This window comes from Nilaparvata lugens, unplaced genomic scaffold (genome assembly GCF_014356525.2).
Source record: "Nilaparvata lugens isolate BPH unplaced genomic scaffold, ASM1435652v1 scaffold2551, whole genome shotgun sequence".
Lineage (NCBI taxonomy): Eukaryota > Metazoa > Arthropoda > Insecta > Hemiptera > Delphacidae > Nilaparvata > Nilaparvata lugens.
Genome location: NW_024090319.1, coordinates 13,219 through 34,144, shown reverse-complemented (window position 1 = coordinate 34,144; position 20,926 = coordinate 13,219). Strand labels below are relative to the sequence as shown.

The 20,926-nt window shown below is 33.2% G+C and overlaps 2 protein-coding genes across 3 annotated transcripts; one reads left to right on the top strand and one right to left on the bottom strand.

The window, feature by feature from the left end:
• The first annotated feature begins 3,343 nt into the window (after positions 1 to 3,343).
• On the top strand, positions 3,344 to 5,449 carry LOC111059078 (putative nuclease HARBI1). Its single transcript, XM_039444034.1, has one exon. The coding sequence runs from the start codon at positions 3,820 to 3,822 to the stop codon at positions 4,861 to 4,863; it is 1,044 nt and encodes a 347-aa protein (XP_039299968.1). The 5' UTR covers positions 3,344 to 3,819; the 3' UTR covers positions 4,864 to 5,449.
• Positions 5,450 to 6,461: 1,012 nt separating this feature from the next.
• On the bottom strand, positions 6,462 to 8,958 carry LOC111045589. Of its 2 annotated transcripts, XM_039444035.1 has the most exons (3): positions 8,058 to 8,958; positions 6,784 to 7,099; positions 6,462 to 6,613 (listed from the first exon to the last, which is right to left on the bottom strand). In XM_039444035.1, coding segments are annotated over exons 1-3 (546 nt in total). In that variant the 5' UTR covers positions 8,286 to 8,958; the 3' UTR covers positions 6,462 to 6,611. The 2 variants fall into 2 exon arrangements, with proteins under 2 accessions (XP_039299969.1, XP_022186724.2); XM_022331032.2 differs by having other exon boundaries at positions 6,462 to 7,099; positions 8,058 to 8,933.
• Positions 8,959 to 20,926: the final 11,968 nt, after the last annotated feature.

Genomic DNA, 20,926 nt, shown 5'->3' with positions numbered 1-20,926 from the left:
GACAACTTGGATCACAGTCTACTATGGAAGTAGAAATTGGCAACTATGCCATCCTATCATTTTCACTGAGTATATGATCTCACCGTAAATGATAGCAAACCAATGTTGATCAGGTGCTGACGTTTTGTTCGAATTGCATGCCACTTGTGTATTTCAGACATTCGAGTATTTCATAGTACGTTACACTACAGAACTGGGTGAAGTTTCAGGGTTATTGTGATAACTGATGTGGTTGATTTTCAGATGGCTGAATTTCTGATCGAACGTAACAGCTCGGTGACAAGAAAGAACGAAGACACCTCCATTACACCTCATAAATGGGGCACAATGACCTTGTGCGCCTTCTCTACAACTGTGGAGCCGACATCAACGCTAAAGATATGATGGTTAGTTGTTCTGAATTTTCCTTTTTGAGAGGTTCATCAACAAATTATCTGGAAAATGTATAGGTGTCATAATATTTGGTAGTGGTTGGAGGGTTTCCACTCATTCTCACTATTACAATGTCCTTTAATAACCTATGAATCAAGATATTGCATTTTTGTATCTAGCTGCGTCTCTCAAATCAATAATTGGAGGGATTTAAAAGCAAAGTAGCTGGAATATGTATTGCTTTATACACTTGCCATTATATTTGGTAGTAGTTGAAGGGATTTCACCCATTCTCGCTTTTACAGTGTCCTTTAATAGCTTATGATTCAAGATATTGCTTTTTTCAAATCAGCTGCTCATCTGAAATTCAATGGCCCATATGAATAAAACCAGAGCAAATGCTCATGAGCAAGAGCATGGAGCATAAGGTTTTGCTCATGAGCAAAAGCATTTGCTCATTTTTATATGAATAAGCTTTACCTTATACTCTTACCTTATGCTCCTGAACTCTGGAGCAAATGCTCACGTATTTAAAAGATTTTTCATCAGCTAATTCGCTTTTGTAACCTTACTTTGTTTTTATAGCTCACGGAAGCGCTAAATCGCTAAATCGCTAAATATGCAAGTAGAGGGCACCGCTTGTGTTTGCGTCGTCTGCTCTGTTTTGTATTTATGAATAGTTTTAGGTTAGTTGAGTCACAAAGTAGAAGGAATGGTTTCTTCTCTGTGGTTGAAGACTCTCATCTTCTTAAATGCCTATTTCCTATTTTGTGATGGCTATCTTTATAACAGAGAACACTCTTTTTTGAAGCTATCTTTTGTAGGGATAATGGTGATATATATCATGGTTGAATCTAAAAAGAGTTTTATAGTTCTCAACTATTGGTTGTGATCGTATCTGGTATAGTTTCCTCTTCCTCATACGAATTAGTTGAACCATTTTACTATGAGCAAAAGGTGATAAGATGCTCTAGACTAGACTCACCTTTTTTTAAGCATTTGCTTCAAAAGTTGAGCAAATGCTCAAACTATTTTTTTTGATGAGCATGATATATATTTTATTCATAGAAAATGAAGCAAATGCTCAACTTTATTCATATGGCCCAATGCGTTACCTTCATTGGAAGGGTTCAAAAGCAAATTAGCTGGAATATGTATTGGTTTATACTCTTGCCATTATAGTATTAAGCATTGAAATGATTAGAATAAATAACTTTGAAACTGTAATATTAAGTTCAAAGCATTCAGTAATTCAAATTCGTTTAGTTATCACTTCTTGATTAGTTTGAGGAGGAATAAGCACTCATTTCTAATCATTTAAGGCTCCGCTTTTGGAAACTTATTATTGGTTTCATTTCGCAGGTATTTTGATTTGAATTCTATCAAGATACTTAGAAAGATCATATTTCTAAGGAAAAACAATTTTTATCATTTTTTCGTTCAAAAGTTCAAATATTGGAGGATATCCATCCTCAAAATTGAATTAATTTGCTATCATTCATGTAATAGATCTGCCCCAAGATTTGAACTTTTGGACTTTTGAACTCAATATATCAAAAAGTAAAAATGATAAAAGTTTTTTCTTTAAATTAGTCAAATCTACATAAATTGATAGTAAACTATTCGTAATTGAAAATGTACCAGTAAAAAGAATCGAAAAGCGTGGTGCACATCCTTGATTATTGTATACGGTACCACTATTATGATGCTACATTCATTTTATTTCTTGTAAGTTAAATCTGTTATACTCATAATTAACAGTCAAGTATCCTTAGTCAACAAAATATTGGGTTTACTTCGTCTTGAATTGCTCAAGAAGTTTAATTCTTGGTTTACTTCGTCTAGTACCGTATTGCTCAAGAAATTTAATGATAATGATAAATCATCTATTACTTTGCAAAAAAAGCTCACAATAATTTCTGACTCACAAAATGGACGCCTTTACAGATTGTTTAATTGCAGCTAATAATAATAATATCGAGTGACCTGGCTTCAATTGCAGCTTATTATCTTCGTAAACGAAACATCAAAAGACGTAGATGTCAAGCTCACTCAAAGAGCATTTCAAAGGGAATTTAGTACCATTATATACATCATTTTGCTTGGGGATGAAGATATATGTTTTAACTACCTCAGAATGTCCATCAGAAATTTTGATGAGTTATTTCGAGCTTGTATCATCATTGGGAATACTTGCAGTCATTTTAAGCTACGGATTAAATAAATGTAGATAATATTAATAATATATGATTTTTCCAATAAAAATTTAGAAATGATTGAAGAAATGTATAGAAAAGCTCTGAATTCGAATATGACACTATTAATTGAATTCGTTCATTATTCTATTCAATATCAGCTGATTGTCGGGCAAAGGTTTCAGCACATTGGTTATATTGCGATCGGGCTACTGATCAGTACAGCTCAGAAAGCTTCTATTTGCTTCAATAACGCGTCAGTCGACCGATGGAACGGATGCGCACGAGCTCGATCGATGGTCTTCGTACGCAGTGTAAAACGCATGGTCCTGACCGTGCGCATGCGTGCCGTCAGTCCTGGGCCCCATTTCACAAAGGTACAAGTACGTTACAAGTCTTGTTACCAACCATGGTTTTGGAGAACAGCTGATTACTAGCGTTTCACAAAAGCAGAATTGTAAACTTGTAGTTACAATGAATTCCTACAAGTTTACAAGTGTTTTTCTTGTTACGAACAAGTGTTCTTGCCTGTTTCACAAAGATTTTCATTGTAACCAACATTTTTTGTAAAAAACACTTGTCCGTAACAAGACAATTTTTACTGAGGTGAAAACGTCAGTAGAGAATTTACAAGTTGTTTAAAAAATAGTTTTTTAGGGTGTTGAAGTATTTTTATTATTTCAAAATATCTTGTACTTATATATACTTTAATTTCAAGTGATTAAAGTGGACAGAAAATAATTTTATTTTTTTAAATAGTAATTAGATGGTATATAGGTTATGTTTATCATTATCACCATCTAAATAAATTGATAATAAGATAAGCTAATATTATTATTATTATCATCAAATAATTACCGCGGATAACTATTATTATCAATCCATAAGCAATTAATAATTGCTTTATTATTATTCAATTCCATTATAGAAAGATAAATCTCTCTCTATCAAAGAGATAGACAAGATAATGATAGAAAGTTACTTATTCCAATATTTATCTAAAATGATCGATGTAGATAGGCCTACTGTATCTCTTTTACAAATAAATCATTAACTAACTGTTTTTCAAATACAAATACCTACAATAATATATAACTTCTCAAGCTTTTATTATTCAATATCTATTTATATATTATCTAAGTTTTTATTATCTATTTTTTTAATCGATCATTTTCTATGTTTGTATAAATAAATTTCATGTTTTTTAGACTTTTGTATTAAGTTAATAAGTTATCAAGACTTCCATATCAATATGGACTTACTGTTTTCATCATCTTCTGAAGAAGACGATCAAGTTCAAGTGGCGAGAAAAAGAAAGAATTACAGAGAAAGAATAAATTTCAATTTTGATACAATCTATGAATTCAATGAGCGCTTCAGATTGAGTCCATTAAAATTAGAGGAAATATTGAATGAGATTGGGCCAATAATCAGTCACCCTACTCGTCGCTCATATGCACTCTCCAGCAAAATGCAATTATGTATTGCTCTCCATTGGCTAGGCAATGGAGGGCAATACCACTGCATTGCAGATGCTCATGGGGTGAGCAAAGCGAGCGTGTGCAGATCTATTAGAAGTGTAGTTGAGGCAGTAAATGTAACATTATTTACAAAAGTTGTAGACTTTCCCCAGGAAGTGGCGACTTCCTGTGCTGCGTTTTATGATGTGGCCGGGTTTCCTCAAGTCATAGGGTGCATTGATGGGACATTGATCCCTATTGATGCTCCCCCTGAAGATGAGCCAGCATTTGTTGATAGAAAAGGCAACCACTCAATAAATTGTATGGTTGTTTGTGGTCCCAACCTAGAATTTTATTACGTTAGTGCCAAATGGCCAGGGAGTGTGCATGACGCCAGAGTACTACGCAACAGCACATTATTTCAACGCTTTGAAGGAGGCTGGCGGCCTATCCAAAAATCAGTCATCCTAGGTGACTCAGGTTATCCACTTCTTGAATGGTTGATGACCCCACTTTTAGGTAATGTTGAAGACAATAGAGCAGCTGCTGCTTACAACAGAGCTCATAAAAAGACACGCCGACTTGTCGAAAATTCCCTGGGTATTTTAAAAGAAAAATTTCCTTGTCTGAATCACCTTAGAGTCTCACCCATATATGCAGGGAAAATTTTCAAATGCTGCACAGCATTGTACAACATTGCACGAGAGGAGGTCAATAATTTAAATGAGGATGAAGTTGAGATTGAAGATGGTAATGCTATAGATGAACATTATGAAAATGTGGGTGCAAGGTATCGGCAACTGGAATTAATTAATTATTTTGGAAATGCTATTTGATAAAATATATTGTTCTAAATATGGATAATTCATTGCCTCAATCATCCTTCTAAATTATACTATCAATTCAATTATGAACGTTAAATTGGACTCAGATTCATAAAAGCAAATATGTAACCTATATTTATTAATATATTTTTATTATTATGAATAACTGCTGTAGTTCAAATACTTAGCCCAATCTCATTTAATATTTCTAGGAATAATGTAGCCTTACCTGAATATTTACTATCAACAGCTGCATTGGTTTATTCCATGCTCAGGCAATATAAAATGCCTTCACTTATAAAATAGTCTTCGAAATTGATATTTCCAAACCCACGCAAACTATTGAAAATAATATTGCAATATTTTGTGATTTTCTAGTGCATGCACTATTTCAAGTCACACTAGGATAATTCACATGTTGCAAAATGTTATTTGCTTACTTGTGAGGACCTCATTTAATACTAACCTACCAACTATTAGGCCCGCCGCAAAGTAGACCCACGCTAATCCACAAAAAGCAACCCACACCGTGGGATGTTTTGTAAACCATTGCTAGGCTTCTCTATACATCTTTGTAATGATAATAATACATGCAATGAATAATCCACTTGTCAGCTGATTTATAATGAATAATTCCACAGCAATGGTTTACAAAACATCCCATGACGAGGGTTGCTTTTCGTGGATTAGCGTGGGTCTACTTTGCGGCAGGTTTTAGGCCACACGAGGCGTTCTTTAGAAGAGACTGGGGGACTGGAAGCTCTCTGATTGGTTGATTCTCTATCAGCCTGCTAATGCCAACTCAATCAGCCAATCAGAGAGCTTCCTGCCCTATCGATTCATCTCAACACCGCTTTGTGTGGCTTGGCCCTTAGGCCTACCAATCACTATACTTACTAGAATCAAAATACTAGAATAAAAATATAAATTAGACACAAAAATTCTTTAAAGGTGATGAATGATAATAGTTTGATTTTTTCACGAAAAAAAAACAATTGAAAATGTGGTGTGGGCAACATTTAATTCATTAATCACCTCAATAAAACTATACAGTTGGTGAAGCTGTGTTTTTCATGTTTAACATGTTTTTCCTGCAATTGAAATAATATAATGTTGACACAAGTTATCAAATAGATTAACCAAGCTGGATGAATCTAAGATAGTGAATATTTTATAGTATATTTTTATCAAGGTCACCTCTGACAGAAATGTGCACTATCATATCACCAATGTTATAGATATCAATTACCGTACTACAGTTTATTGTTTCTAATACTATAAGTGATCAGAGAATTAAGCAAAAATGTGAGTGTCTTAAAATATGTGTTATAATCGTTAAGCACACTAATAACCCGTTATTAAAACTACAGTACTGTCAAGTAACAGATAATAATAAGCAAATTGAAGTAAGAATTATGTCAAATATTAATATAATTATTGTGTCAAGTACACAACAAGAATGAAGATTTAGAAGTGATAACTGACTTTAGCTTTTCGAAATTGATATGACTTATTTAAAATATTATATCATTTGATGGTGACATATCTTTTGCTCAAGTCTCTGATCAAGTTGAATATAGAGAAATGCTGTAAAAGAAAACACAAGTGAGTTATCAACTATGTATCTGTATTGTTAGATTATAAAAACGAATAAGAGAAATAGAACTAGGGACTATTGTAAGTCTTCTTGTGAATCAATAACTTCATGTTCTACTGTCAACAACTCGTCCGTAAATATGCTATGTGGAAGCTTTAATTCCTCTTCAATTTTTAAAATTTGAAGTTTTTTATGATGAACTTGGTGTTCTAACAAAGAGTTCTGCAAGAACACCCTCCGATCTTTGGCATCTTCGACATCCTGAGGGGAATACCCCCTCCTTCTCTGCAGAGGGCTGATTCTGGTCAGCCTGCGCCTGCTCCGGCCGACCAAAGAGGCCCGGGCCCGTGTTGAGGTGGCGGTGAAGGGTGTTGAAGATGCGGATGAGGTGGAGGCGGTGGCGGCCGAAGTTGTTGTAGCCTCAGGTACAGCTGGGGCAACCACATTGTCAGCTGGCACTTCAACTTCAAATGAGCTGTGTTCAGCCTGCTCAGGAGGGTCCTGTTCAATACTCCAGGTTTCAGCTACTCCCAAATCAGTGAGCACTGAGCTGTCCCTCCCAATAATATCAAGTACGATATTATCAAGCGTATTTAATTTCCATTCTGGCCCTCCTGCCGACCCGGTCTTTTTTTGATTGTCGACCTTTTTCTGTGAAAAAAAGTACTCAATCTCAGAATACAAGTAACAATTATTACAATTTTTTTATAATCTTCCAATATTTATCTCATGTTGTATTTTATATTCTGAAGAAAATAAAACATTTTTCTTAATATTGTTGGAATTATTATCCATAACTTAATCATTTCCAATTTTTGAATGTGTCATAGAGTCCCATCACACAGTTAAATATTTAATCACATAGCCTATCTTTGATGGTGGATTAAATAGAATGTCTGAAAATGATTTGTCAATAACCTTTGATCAAATACTTGACCGTGTAGTGGGGAGCTCATATGATTTTTCAAGCACTGGGTCATAATAGACTCTATGACATACTAGTATAGCCACCTCTAATACAAGGCCCCGGCCTACGATATTGCAACGTTGGAGTGTAGGCCTAGAATCTCGTTTTTAAAAGGCCTTCAAAATGATGTATCACACAATGGGTGTTTACATTCAGAATATTTGATCTACAACCCCTCATTTCTATGAAAAATAACACTTCATTCGACTTACAACACCTAAGTCACCTCCTTATAAGGGGTTGAAATATCAAAAGGTAGAGTACCGTATCCTGAAAGTTACAGTATTATATCTACAACAGTCTCCAACTTATTGAAGGGTTCCCATACATGACTCACTCGGTACCGTATTATTATATACTGGAACCTTATAAGCAACGTTCACGTGGTAGTGCATCATTCCAGCCCAACCTGGAATTGGTATCTTTGTAATTCGTCGCCTTCTTATAGCCTCAATTGGATTTTTCACCGTTATTCATGTTCTACCTTTCAAGTATACTTTTATATATATTAAATGAAAATATAAGTATTTAATTCCAGACTAACTACCTATTTTAAATTGTGAAAAACGACTACATGTAGGCTAGTAGAAAATATGTATATTATACTTAGAAAAATAAAATTATTTAAAGAGGTTCACTCACCATAGTAGATTTTCTGGCATTTTGCCATAAAACATCTCTTGTGTAGGTCCATTGCTTATCAGGCCCCACAACTCCCATGCCTAATGCCAAACTGTGGATTTCCTTCCATGCATCTATCTTTTGGGCCTTACAAACCTCGTCGGAGAATTTTCCGAACAGGACTGCTTTTTTCTCTCTTATTTGTTGCAGGACCAGTATTTTATTTGAAGCAAAAACTGATTTCGACATGGTAGCCTAATAAAGTGATGATTATCGACTGACTATCCTAAACTAAAATCCTAAACTTATGAATATCTTTAAACTCTAATACTACTGTACCTACAAACTATTCTATGTCTAATTTCAAACTAATAGCCTACTTAAAAAAATTGAACACTAGATGAAATAACAACGCGGTTTTACCCTTCTGAAACACAAATACAAAATGGGAAAATGGCTAGACATGGAAACAGTGCTAAATGCTTGGGGATGAAAACGGAAGTTATCTTGTGTTCTTGGAGCAGGGTAGTGGCAGTGGCTATTGTGGGTTGTCATAGCGATAGTATAGCTGAAAAATGAGGCAAGTTTGAAAATTTCATACTGAATGAGAAAGAATAGGAATATAGCTTAGTCTACACTTAGGACTTCTAAAAAATTTAAAAGCTGTTAAGTTACCTATGTGTAGCCTTATTGCTTTTTCTAAATATTGAAATACTTTATATTATAAATTCTAAAATATACGGTAGCCTACTTTACTTGAATTTATTATTCAATGATAATTATGATCATTAGGCCTACCTACAAACATAATTTTCTTCTCAAAACTATAAATATTGAAATACTTTATATTATAATTAAATTCTAAAATATACGGTAGCCTACTTTACTTGAATTTATTATTCAATGATGAATTATGATCATTAGGCCTACCTACAAACATAATTTTCTCCTCAAAACTAACTTGAAATTATATGAACATGGACAAATATCAACAAGAATATTTAGTCATCTATTTAAATTAACCTATTACAAACAGGCATTTGCCCTTAACAGTAAATAAAAAAAATATAATATTGATTGAAAACTAGTCCAAATATTGAGGTCATGAGTCAAAATTGTTTGTTTCTTTAGAGATTTGCACTCTAGAAGAAGGAAGAAATTCCTTAGAACAAGAAACAATAATTCAATTTTTTAAATGCTCTTGTCTAAAAATTTCAAATTTTAGAATTATTGATTCTTGTTCTAAGGTACAGTTTTAATGTTGGATATGTTACAAGAAGTTTGACGAATGAGTGAACTGGCAGAAGTGTGAACCGCGGCTGGAGTCGGTTTAAGGTTGTGCAAAGGCTAAAAATAAAATTTATACTTGTGATATTTTTCAAAGTTTTTCGGTTTGTATATCATCAAGCTATCAAAATGAAAAGGTATTCTCAGGAAAACATTTTTTCCGATCATTACTTTTTGAGATATGAGAGCCTAAAGTTTAAATTTTTGGGACAGAACATTTGAAATTCGGTAAAAGATAAATCCTTGAGATTTAGAGGATAGATTCTTCATAGTATTGTTGAACTATTAAAAAAATATTCTCTGAAAATATCCATTTTATACAAGGTTTTTGGGCCACTCTGTATCTATATAGAACAAGACAATTATTTATCATGAAAATATTGGTTGGTTCTGAATTTATTTATCCTTTTGTGGATACAATCACAAATCATATAAATATAATTTGGAAAGAATAGCAGGCTTTGCCCAAAACTATTTTATTCCCAAATTTTGATAATGAATAACATGTCCCAAAATGTTTTTATAATTCTACTGCTGAAAGTTCAAGTTTATTAATTTTCATTGATGTTTAAGAAAATATAGGTATGAAAATCAGAAATAAAATATAAATTGCTAGCAGGCCCTCTTTCTCATATCTATATTGACTGGACTAATATGGTTGCAACTTTGAGTGAGTTAGTGTGAATGCATTACTGGGAAAAAACATACCTATAGTCTTTTTTCTTTAGGGCTACTTTTGAATAATACTTGAAAATAGAAATCGAAGAAAAATAAAAATAATATTATCCAATATTTTTATTTCTAAAAAGAAATAGCCTATGCCAATTTTAAAATGGGTACTTGAATTTCTGTTTTATTTACATACCTACAGGTATGTTTTGACCTAAAACGCTAACCTTGCTGACATATAAAAATTAACATACAATAAAAATAAGTAACATCCATATTTACATAACCAAAAATGTCATAAATTCGACTATAAAGGAATAGCACATTCGCTCCTGAGTGGCACATATATGTGCCACATGACTAATCAACTCCTCCCAATAAAAAATTAGGTTTACTTCATATATACCAGTCAAGTAATACAGGATACTCCACACATTCCAAGTCATATCACCAGTTGAAATGAATATTTCCTCAACAGTAATTTCAATTTCTCTGGAGGGTCGTTAAATTCCTCAAGTTTCTCAAATTTCAGGGTTTTTTCACTCGTGACACATATATGTGCCACTCGGTCTTTATATAGAATGGTGAGTGTAAACCAAGGATAGCGTATAGCAGGTTGCCTCAATCGCGTTTACATACGCAGATGAGATGGCATGAGCCTACGTCAAACTCCGACCTCTCGGCTGGCAAACGCCGGCTTCCCATAAGAATTACATACAAAACACCGCGTCAAATATCACTTCCTCACTTAAAAACCGCTGTATTGATAAAAAATATGAATATGCTATTCAATTCAGAAATAAACAAGCTCCACATCAATGTGTATTTTGAAACATTAATTCATTTCGAAAAGTGTAGAAAGTCCTTGAATCTATCACTATATTCAATCGGTAAAACCTATTCATATTTGTGGTGAAAAGGCTGGTAACTTATTTGTTTTGGACCTATTTTAAACAATAATATGACAAAATGAAGCGAACTTATTTAATTTCATGCTGGTCGTCCAATAATATTTAAAAATGATTGTTTCTTATTAGACAATTGTTTGTGAAAATTGATAGTTGTATCGTCGCCCGGAATGCTAGTTGCAAGCATTTGTATTAATGATATTTGTTCAAGACTTTATTAATTGACATATACCTAGAACCAATTTAGCGAAATCATGGAACTGTTCACCATGGTTACAAGTTATTTTTAGAACATTGAACTGTCTGGTTACTAATAATTATTTCAGTTGTCTACTGATGGGAAGCGTAGTGCCAACACGTTGCTCTTGTATTGCGTTTTTGTTTCTGCTCAGTGCTGTATTATTATTATTATTGACGATTTTAGTATATTTATTGATTATTTTCATGGGACACAAATTTACAAAGGAAATACCATATATTATTCACGGTAGTATGATATTTTTTACTTTTCAATGTGTCCATGGGATACTTATGAATGCAAAAAACACTTGTGTAAAGCAAGAATAGATCTTAATTATAATTCAAATAGTTCAACAAATTATAACTTCAAATAATATAACATTAAATATTCATGAAACTATTCAACTACCTTACAGTACAGTAGTGTAATGTGCTTTATTTTTGATAAAATAACAGCATTAAAGTCATTAAAGTCATGATTATCTATTTTTTTATCATAATTTGGATAAATGAAAATCTTTATAATGTTTAAATGATGTTCATATACTCTTAGGGCTTATCTAGACTGTTTATTTTTGTGATAAAGCTAGGCAACCGTTGATGGGTTCGCATTGCTATGTTTCAGGAGTTGTTGATAAAATAATGTTAATATCCTGAAATTCCTAAATAAAGCTGTTAGTTCTTTCCACAGATTTCATAAGGATAAAATTTCTAAATGAGAATGGAATCTGTTTAAAAGAAAGAACTAAAACGATGCAGAAAAAACTAATGGAAAGTACAAAAACGTATTTGAAATGGTATTATCAATCAAATGTGTGTTCAAACGATTTGTTTTAGACTCGTCTGTAACATTTATAGGATTTTTACTGAAAATTAGTTTGATATTGTTTCAAAGGGGATAAAATGCTGAACATTTTGATGTCACCACTTCTATGTAAAGTTGATGGTTGATTTGCTATGAGGGCTCAAAGTTTGACACTTTTATATTTGAATGCATGTTAAGCCGGGGCGAGAGGTCGCAGCATGACGTCACACCATAGCAGGCTGTGACTTTCTCCACGCGTCTTATGTGATCAAGGCAACCTACTATTATACTATTCTTGAGTGTAAACCACCTGAACCAACCCATTTTTTTCAATTATAAGGAAATAGCAGTATCATCAAAGGCCAATGACATACATAAATACATACACAAATTCATCATTAGTAATTATTATTATTGATCATGTTTTCAAAGTATAAAAATAAAAATCCAAGAAAATATTTGACTTACAGATAGAAAATTGAATTGTCCAATATGTTGTGAAATGAAGATAGTCCATTCAATAAACTTATTTGTGAATAAAACAATCATGTCAAAAAGGCATTCTTTTATGAAAGTATGGAATAATCATAAATAATAGTCCCAATACATGTGGAGAAATTGCAAATCAGTTACTTGAATCAAAGAAGAACTCATCGTTTCGTACACTTCACCGCTTGCTCCCAATACTCTTTTCAAATTTCTTCTACATGTTTGCCTTTTTGCAACTAATGTCCAATCACTGCTACTCAAAGACGGAACCTCCTTCAAACACAGTTTTTCAACAACCTTTGAAATTCAACGATACATATGCACATATACAGAGTGAGTCATATGTATGGGAACCTTTCAATAATTTGGAGACTGTTGTAGATAAATTCTGTAACTTTCAGGATAAATTATTGATAAATACTCTACCTTCTAATGTACAACTGAGTTCCAACCTACATAAGGGTTTACTTGGGGGTTGTAACTGGGATATTTAAAATGTAACACCCATTGTGTGGTACATTATTTAAAAGGCCTTTTTAAAACAAGAATGACGACATCAATAAAAATGTTCTATGATACTTGTATCCAAAATGGCGGCTGATTGAAGTTTTAGTTTTTGAAGAAATGAGGGGTTGTAACTCAAATATTTAAAATGTAAACTCCCATTGTGTGGTACCTAATTTTAAAGGCCTTTTTAAAACAAGAATGATGACATCAATAGAAATGTTCTATGATACTTTTATCAAAAATGGCGGCTGATTGAAGTTTTATTTTTTATATAAATGATTGATAAAAGTAATAAAACTTGAAACAACACTTTTTTGATGAATAACGGTACACATTGAGGAAATGATTATTTATTTAGTAATCTGTTTGGTACTTTTTACATTTCATTTCAAAAGATGCTCCCGAAATGCTCCCCTTATTCTCTCGTTTGACAGTGTGCCAAACTGTCATAAATGTAAATGAGATGTCCTTATGAAGGTCTAAGTCAACAACTTATGAGGGTTGAAATCCATTTATGTATGTCAAAATGTAGAGTATTCGACCAATAACTTATCCTGAAAGTTACAGTATGTATATCAGTCTCCAACTTATAAAAGTTTTCAAGCTACATGATCAGCATTCTGAGAATTGATTACCGAGAAATTTTATATTTTACTCATAATAACCTATCAAGTTATCCCACTAAACTGTACATTTCATATTTTACAGGACCAAGAGCAAAGAGACTACGCCTCATGAAGCTCAAATTGAGGACGATAGCAGAACAAAGTAAAAATATAATTAGTTGTAAATTGAAAGTTAAATTTTTGTAATATTTAATAAAAATCATTGCATTTTATTGAAAATAATGTTTTCTTATTTACATTTTTTGCTCATATAGATATACTCTGAAGTTAAGCTTTAAAGAAAATAAACTAATATAGATATTAATAATAATATTTGATATTTTAATAGATATTCAAAGTAATAATTGATGTGTTACTCAGATGTATATGTGTTGCAAGCATAGAGGGCTGTTTGAACTAGAGCAGATTTGATTTAATTGATTCATCAAATGGCGAGTGACTCATGCACTGCTCCCTCTCAGGACAGTCTGCAAGCTGTTATTGGTTAGCAGAGGTCGATCTCGACTCAATGATTACAGCTACAGAGACAGTTTATATATTATATATATATTATTTATTTATATATTATATATATAGATTTCATCTATATATAGGATGTATGGATGTTCACTGAGTATAGAAATAGAGTATTAGGGCGATAGTGAGATTGGAGCATTAATTTGGAAGAATAATTGAATCATGAATAATAAGAATTACAGATTTATTTCAAATTCTCGATGAAATTTGAATTATGATTAAGCATGATATTGGATTGCACTGGCCTTGAGTCAGATTCATGATTCGAAGCTGAAAGAAGCTTACTTCAAGAGGGCAGTATGCCTTGAATCAGGATTGATTCACTCTAAACATCCATCTTGAATCAGACTCTAAATGATCTAGAATCACAATAGAATCGAGCTTGAATTTCGTGAAAAGTGTGCCAGGTGGCCTTGAATGGGGGGATTGCATCCAGCATGCATTTCAAGCCTGAGTCAAGATTGCATCTCAATCCTGATTCGACCGTGCATCTTGTGCCTGAATCGAGCTTGCAACGCGACCTTGATTTTAGCTTGCAGCACCAGCCTGATCAGAGCCTGCATTTTGAGCTTGAAACTGGCTTGAACAATGTATAAACGGACTCTTGAATTTAACTCATTTTGAGCTAAATGCATGCGAATGAAATCTTGAATCAAGCCCTCATGTTTGACCAAACGAGCTTGTTTTGATTTCAATTCAAGTTGATTTTGCTGATTGGGTTAGGTTAGGTTGATGGAGAAGTCTGGTGCATGTTGTCCCAGGATCGGTAAAATTATACTACCTACTTAAGAGAATTACATTTTTTGAAAGGATGGATGTGAGTACTACAGTTTTTGACAATGTGCTTGAATGATCAACTTTTCAATTTACCACTAGCCTTCATTTTCTCGATATTGCAGGCTTACTTTGGAAAGTGCCAAAGGAATTGAATTTCTATTATGAAGTAGGATACTAGAAGTCTTATCACACTACTTCGATTGCAACCAATAACACTAAGAAATCAAACAAACCAGAAAATACTGCACATTAATAGCAAACTTGTTTGTTTGAACGATTCGTTCGATGTTCATTATTTCTCTCTTGTTCATTATAGAGTCTCCAGTACAATAGAAATAATATGATTATATTGCTGTCCACTTCTCACATTCCACTGGAATCAAATAGGAGCATCAGAAGTGATCAGGAAAGGGGAGAAATTGTGAAAAGTTATCTGTACTTTCAATCATACCCGAAAATAATTTATATATTTTTTAATTGTCAATGAGAATAAGAAAAGTCAGTGATTCACTTCCCGAGGAACAATTAATACAACTGCAGAAGCAGATCGTAGGACTATGAAAAATTATTGTGAAAAAAATGGATATATAGTATTGAAAAAGAGCCTTGAGGCGTGACAATACAATGTGATCTCTACTTATAGTTATTACAGGCGTTGTCTAAATGAAGCATGAAATACAGTTCAGTAGGCAATTGTCCCAGTTCACTTCAATATTCACCAATCAGCTAACAGCGTATTCATAAGAACTAACTTGCAGTCCCCGTGTTCTTGGATAAATTCATTCTCATTATTATTGACCACTGTTGCCTCTCCATATAATATCGCTAATTATATATTTTTTTTCCAATGAAGTTATCATTACAACGGTAATCAGAGGAGTTCCAGTACGGTTCCAGAGGGGGTCATGCCCCTCCCACTGAGAGCTCAGAAAATCTTTTATTTCAAACAGGACTCTATCAAAATGAATTAATTTTTTCTAAATATCCATAATTTGATTATCATTTTTTAATATTGACATTAAATTCAATCAATTGAATAATATTAATATTATTCGTAAACCAATTTATAAATATGATTACTGAGATTTCAGTCAATTCTAGAAATCCATGCATGGGATAGAGGAAACGATGCCTACTATTTCCAGTAAATAATTAAAATATAATTTGTATATGCCAATTTGTATAGATATCTTTCGCATTTGATAATGGGAAAAACTCTGATTTATAGTTGCAGTATTCTAGGAACATAAAATAAAACTCTTCTTGCTGCTGCACATTATTTATTTATTTAGCTGGTTACTTCTACACATTACAACAGCATGTCACAAGGAACCGAGCATAGACATATCGAGCAGAGAGCATAGAGTACTTGACTGTGTTTCAGGTTAGCCACAAACAAATACATAACAATTCTCCTCCCTTATTTGAGGTGTTATACTTATACATTATGAATAAACTCTTTATTCCTAAACAAAATCATTAACCTTTCAATACTTTTCAAATGGCAGTACTCTATAAATGACAGTGCAATACAAGAAATAAAGTACCAATCCAGGTTACATTAAAAAAGAAATCAAAATACAAACTCAATTACTGTTCAATTACAAATCAATTATTGCAAATCTGCAAATCAAATAACTCCAATACAAATCAATCAAATCAGTTTTCTGTCTCACAATTCAAACCTTTTACAGGCTTTCGGTCTCTCATCGACCTTCTCAAAATAGGAATAGGTTCAGGAGACCTTAACTTCGGTACTTCTCCCGGTTCAATAGGTTTAGGTACTATCACCTCCTGAGGTGTTAGAAACTCATTACCTTGAATACCTTTCAACAATTCATCCAAATTCAAATTATTATCAACAATTGGTACATTTTGCTGTTCAACGAATTTCCTCATTTGGTTCACATGCCTTTTCCAAATTAGATTATCTTCAGTTTTTACAATGAAAGTTACAGGAGACACTTGATCAATAATTTTTCCTTTTATCCATGTACTTTTATTCTTATTGTAATTTCTAACATAAACATGTCATCAATCGAGAAATTTATTTTGTTACAAGTCCTAGCCGGGATTTCAGATTTCAATACCTTTTGTGCTAGTACAATAGGTTTGATTCGGTCAAGTCTAGTTAACAATCTACGTCCTACATGTAATTCAGCAGGAGAAACTCCAGTAGTACAATGCGGAGTATTTCTGTATTCTAATAAAAATTTAGAAATAGCTTGTTTCACGTTTGACATTTCCTTTGACAAAACTTCTATCTTATTCTCAAATGTTTCTACAGCGTTTTCCGCCACTCCATTCGAGGCAGGATGGAATGGTGCCGTTTTCATAGTGACTTTACCATTTCTAAGCACAAATTTTTGAAATTCATCAGCCGTAAAACAAGTAGCATTATCACTCACAAGTATCAATGGAATACCCCAATTTGCAAAGTACACTCTCAACAAATCTATAGTACAATCGGTTGTTAAGCTAGAGGCTTCCATAACATCTAACAATTTAGAATAAGCATCGGTAATCAATAAGTAATATTTTCCTTTTATTGGACCACAATGATCAATATGGATTCTATGGCCGGGCGCAGCAGGCCACTTCCATGCCAAAGTTACTTTAGGAGGATTCAACTTACATCCATAACATAATTCACAAGATTTTGTTATTTCTTCAATCTCGGAATCGATATTTGGCCACCATACATACAATCGAGCCATACTTTTAATTTTCACAACTCCTAGGTGACTACTATGAAGTTCAGTTAGAATCAATTTTCTCAATGAAACAGGTATTACAATACGGTTACCAAGCATTAGACAATCTTTATCTACATACAATTCATTTCTTCTATTAAAGTACGGTTTCAATTTATCTACAATTTTAGAATTATCAGGCCATTCATATTTTACATATTCACATACTTGACTCAATACAACATCTTTAGCAGTTTCTTTCTTTACATCGAAAAAATTCAAACATTGCACATTACTCTTTACAAAATTCAAATAAGTATACTCCTCTCCTTCATCAATAGTTTCACTAGGTAGAGGCAATCTTGACAATCCATCAGCATTACAATTATCCTTAGATCTAACATAATTTATTTCATAATCATAACCAGACAAAAATATTGACCATATCTGCAACCTATTTGCAGTCATTTGAAGAATACCATTCTTAGGACCAAAAATAGTTGTCAACGGTTTATGATCTGTTTTCAATATGAAATGTTTACCATACAAGTATTGATGGAAATGTTCCATGCCAAAAATTATTGCTAAAGCTTCTTTTTCTAACTGAGAATAACCTTTTTCGGCTATGGTTAGCGTACGACTCGCATAAGCGATTGGCTTTTCATCACCATTACTGAAACGATGAGACAACACAATACCTAGTCCATAAGGAGAAGCATCACAAGATAACACAATGTCCAAATCAGGATTAAAATACACTAATACATTGCCTGACAACAATAATTCTTTACTTTTAGTGAATGCTTTTTCTTGCTTACATGATCATACAAATTTACATTTTTTCTCAATAATTCATACATTGGTGACAAAACAGTAGACAAATCCGGTAAAAACTTAGCATAGTAATTAACTAAACCTAAGTAAGCTTGTAATTTAGACACATTTGTAGGTGGTTCAGCTTCGACAATAGCTTTAACCTTATCATTATCCATATGCAAACCTTTAGCATCTATTACATGTCCGAGAAAATAAATAGATTCTTGAAAGAATGAACATTTACTTCTTTCCACAGTTAGACCACTATCTTCCAGTCTTGACAAAACAGCTTTCAAGTTTTTAATATGTTCTTCATCATTCTTACCAGTAATAAAAATATCGTCTAGAAAACTTACAACATTATCCAGACCTCTTAATAGGTTTTCAATTTCCCTTTGAAATAATCCTGGCCCAGAAGCTACACCATAAGGTAATCGATTGTACATGAATATCCCTTATGAGTGGATATAGTTACCAATTTTTTGGACTTTTCATCTAGTTCTATTTGTTGATATGCTTGTGATAAATCTAGTTTACTAAATTTTTTACCACCTCTTAAAGCTACAAATAGATCATCAACTCTAGGAATTGAATGTCGATCAATCATTAACATTTTATTTATGGTGACTCTGTAATCATCACTGTGATGATATTGAATCATCATATGACTAGTGTTTTCTTCTTATGTTTCTGTTATCAGATGTTGAACTATTTATTCTAATTTTGAATCTGTTATGAATTCATTACTGATCAATAAAGCCTAGAATGCAAAGGTTTTTCATTACAATTTATTGATCAGTAATCTAAAATCATCAAATCAATTCATCTTATCAAATACGAGTCAATCAATTTCTATTCTCTATTTCACAATTTCTATTCAACAACAAATGTATAATCTTCAAATCTTTTCTGGAAACGAAAACTGAAAATTCGCGTTACGATGGACAAATTTTTGAAACCAGACAAGTTTGATGGTGATCCGAATTCTCCAACAGCTCTACAAGAATGGAACTTCTGGCCAAAGACTTTTGAGAATTTCATCGCATCTTTTGACGAAGAAGACATCGATGATGAAAGTAAGTTGCGGTTGCTTACCAACTTTCTCATTCTGTTTATCAAACAATTGCCGACAAAAATTCATATACTTCGGCTATTGACGCACTAAAATCTGCATATGTAAAACCAATAAATGAAATATTCGCTAGACATAAATTGGCAACTAGAAAACAGTCTTCAGATGAGACAATTGACCAATATAACCAAGCTTTACAACAACTGAGTAAGAATTGTGGGTTTGCAGATGTTGATTCTGAAACTCATAGGAAAACATACATTCGTGATTCATTTATCCGGGGCCTCAGCTCTCATCAGATAAGACTGAGACTTTTGGAGTTTGACAAGCTAACTCTTGATGAAGCTATTGAAAAAGCACGTGCCTTGGAATCGGCCAGAAATCAATCAGCTTCTTACTCTTCTGAAATAACTCTTAATGCCACTTCAGATAATTCTTCAGAAAATTCATGTAAAGAAACAAATTTGTCAGCTGTAAAAACTGGAAGCTCAAGTTTTCAAAAATGTTTTTTTTGTGGTCGTCAGCGACATAAAACACGTCAGCAGTGCCCTGCACTAAATGACTCATGCGAAAAATGCCAGAAAATAGGTCATTGGAAAATGTCTGCAAATCTACTAAAACTTCTTCATCTTTGGCGCTTATTGCAGCCTCTACTGTTCTTGAAAATGCTACAGTACAAGCTCAGGTAAACAACATTCCTACTTCTGCTTTGATAGATACAGGAAGCTCTGAGACATTTATTTCACACTGTTTTGCTAAAAAATGTGGACTTGAAATGTACCCTACAACTGGTACAGTGTCCATGGCTTCAACATCACTAAGAAAAAACATTTCCTTTTATTGTGTAGCTCATTTAGAATTTTCAGGTCAACATTACCCCAAAACAAAATTCAGTGTATTGCCTGATTTGTGTGCTAATGTTATTGTAGGACACGACTCACTTAATCAACACTCTGAACTTAGAGTTTCATTTGGAGGAACTAAACCCCCATTGACTATCAATTATCTGGCTCCAGCAAAGATAGAACCTCCACCACTTTTTGAGTTTTTAACTAAAGACATTAAACCTATAATTACTAAATCCCGAAAGCATTCTCTTGAAGACACTAGTTTCATGGAGAAAGAAATTGAGAAACTGCTAGCTGATGGAATTATTGAAGAAAGCAGGTCTCCCTGGAGAGCTCAAGCATTTGTAGTGAAGAACGAAAATCACAAAAAGCGAATGGTAATAGACTATTCTCAAACTATTAACCAATACACACATCTTGACGCATATCCCCTCCCTAGTCTTGAAGATATTGTTTCTAAGGTCTCAAAAAACTCTGTATTCACCACTATTGACTTGAAAAGCGCTTACCACCAGGTACCCCTACGAGAAAAAGATCGACCTTTCACTGCATTTGAGGCATGTGGCCGTTTGTATCAATTTCGAAGGCTTGCTTTTGGTCTGACAGATGGTGTACCCACTTTTCAGCGAGTCATTGA

What these genes read in the sequence shown, in the direction of transcription:
- LOC111059078 (XM_039444034.1), top strand. Translation starts at nt 3,820, where the DNA reads ATGGACTTACTGTTTTCATCATCTTCTGAAGAAGACGATCAAGTTCAA.
- LOC111045589 (XM_022331032.2), bottom strand. Translation starts at nt 8,285, where the DNA reads ATGTCGAAATCAGTTTTTGCTTCAAATAAAATACTGGTCCTGCAACAA. An exon ending in ATGCCAGAAAATCTACTATG is followed by an intron (nt 7,100 to 8,057) that starts GTGAGTGAACCT and finishes TTTTTTTCACAG; the next exon opens with AAAAAGGTCGACAATCAAAA.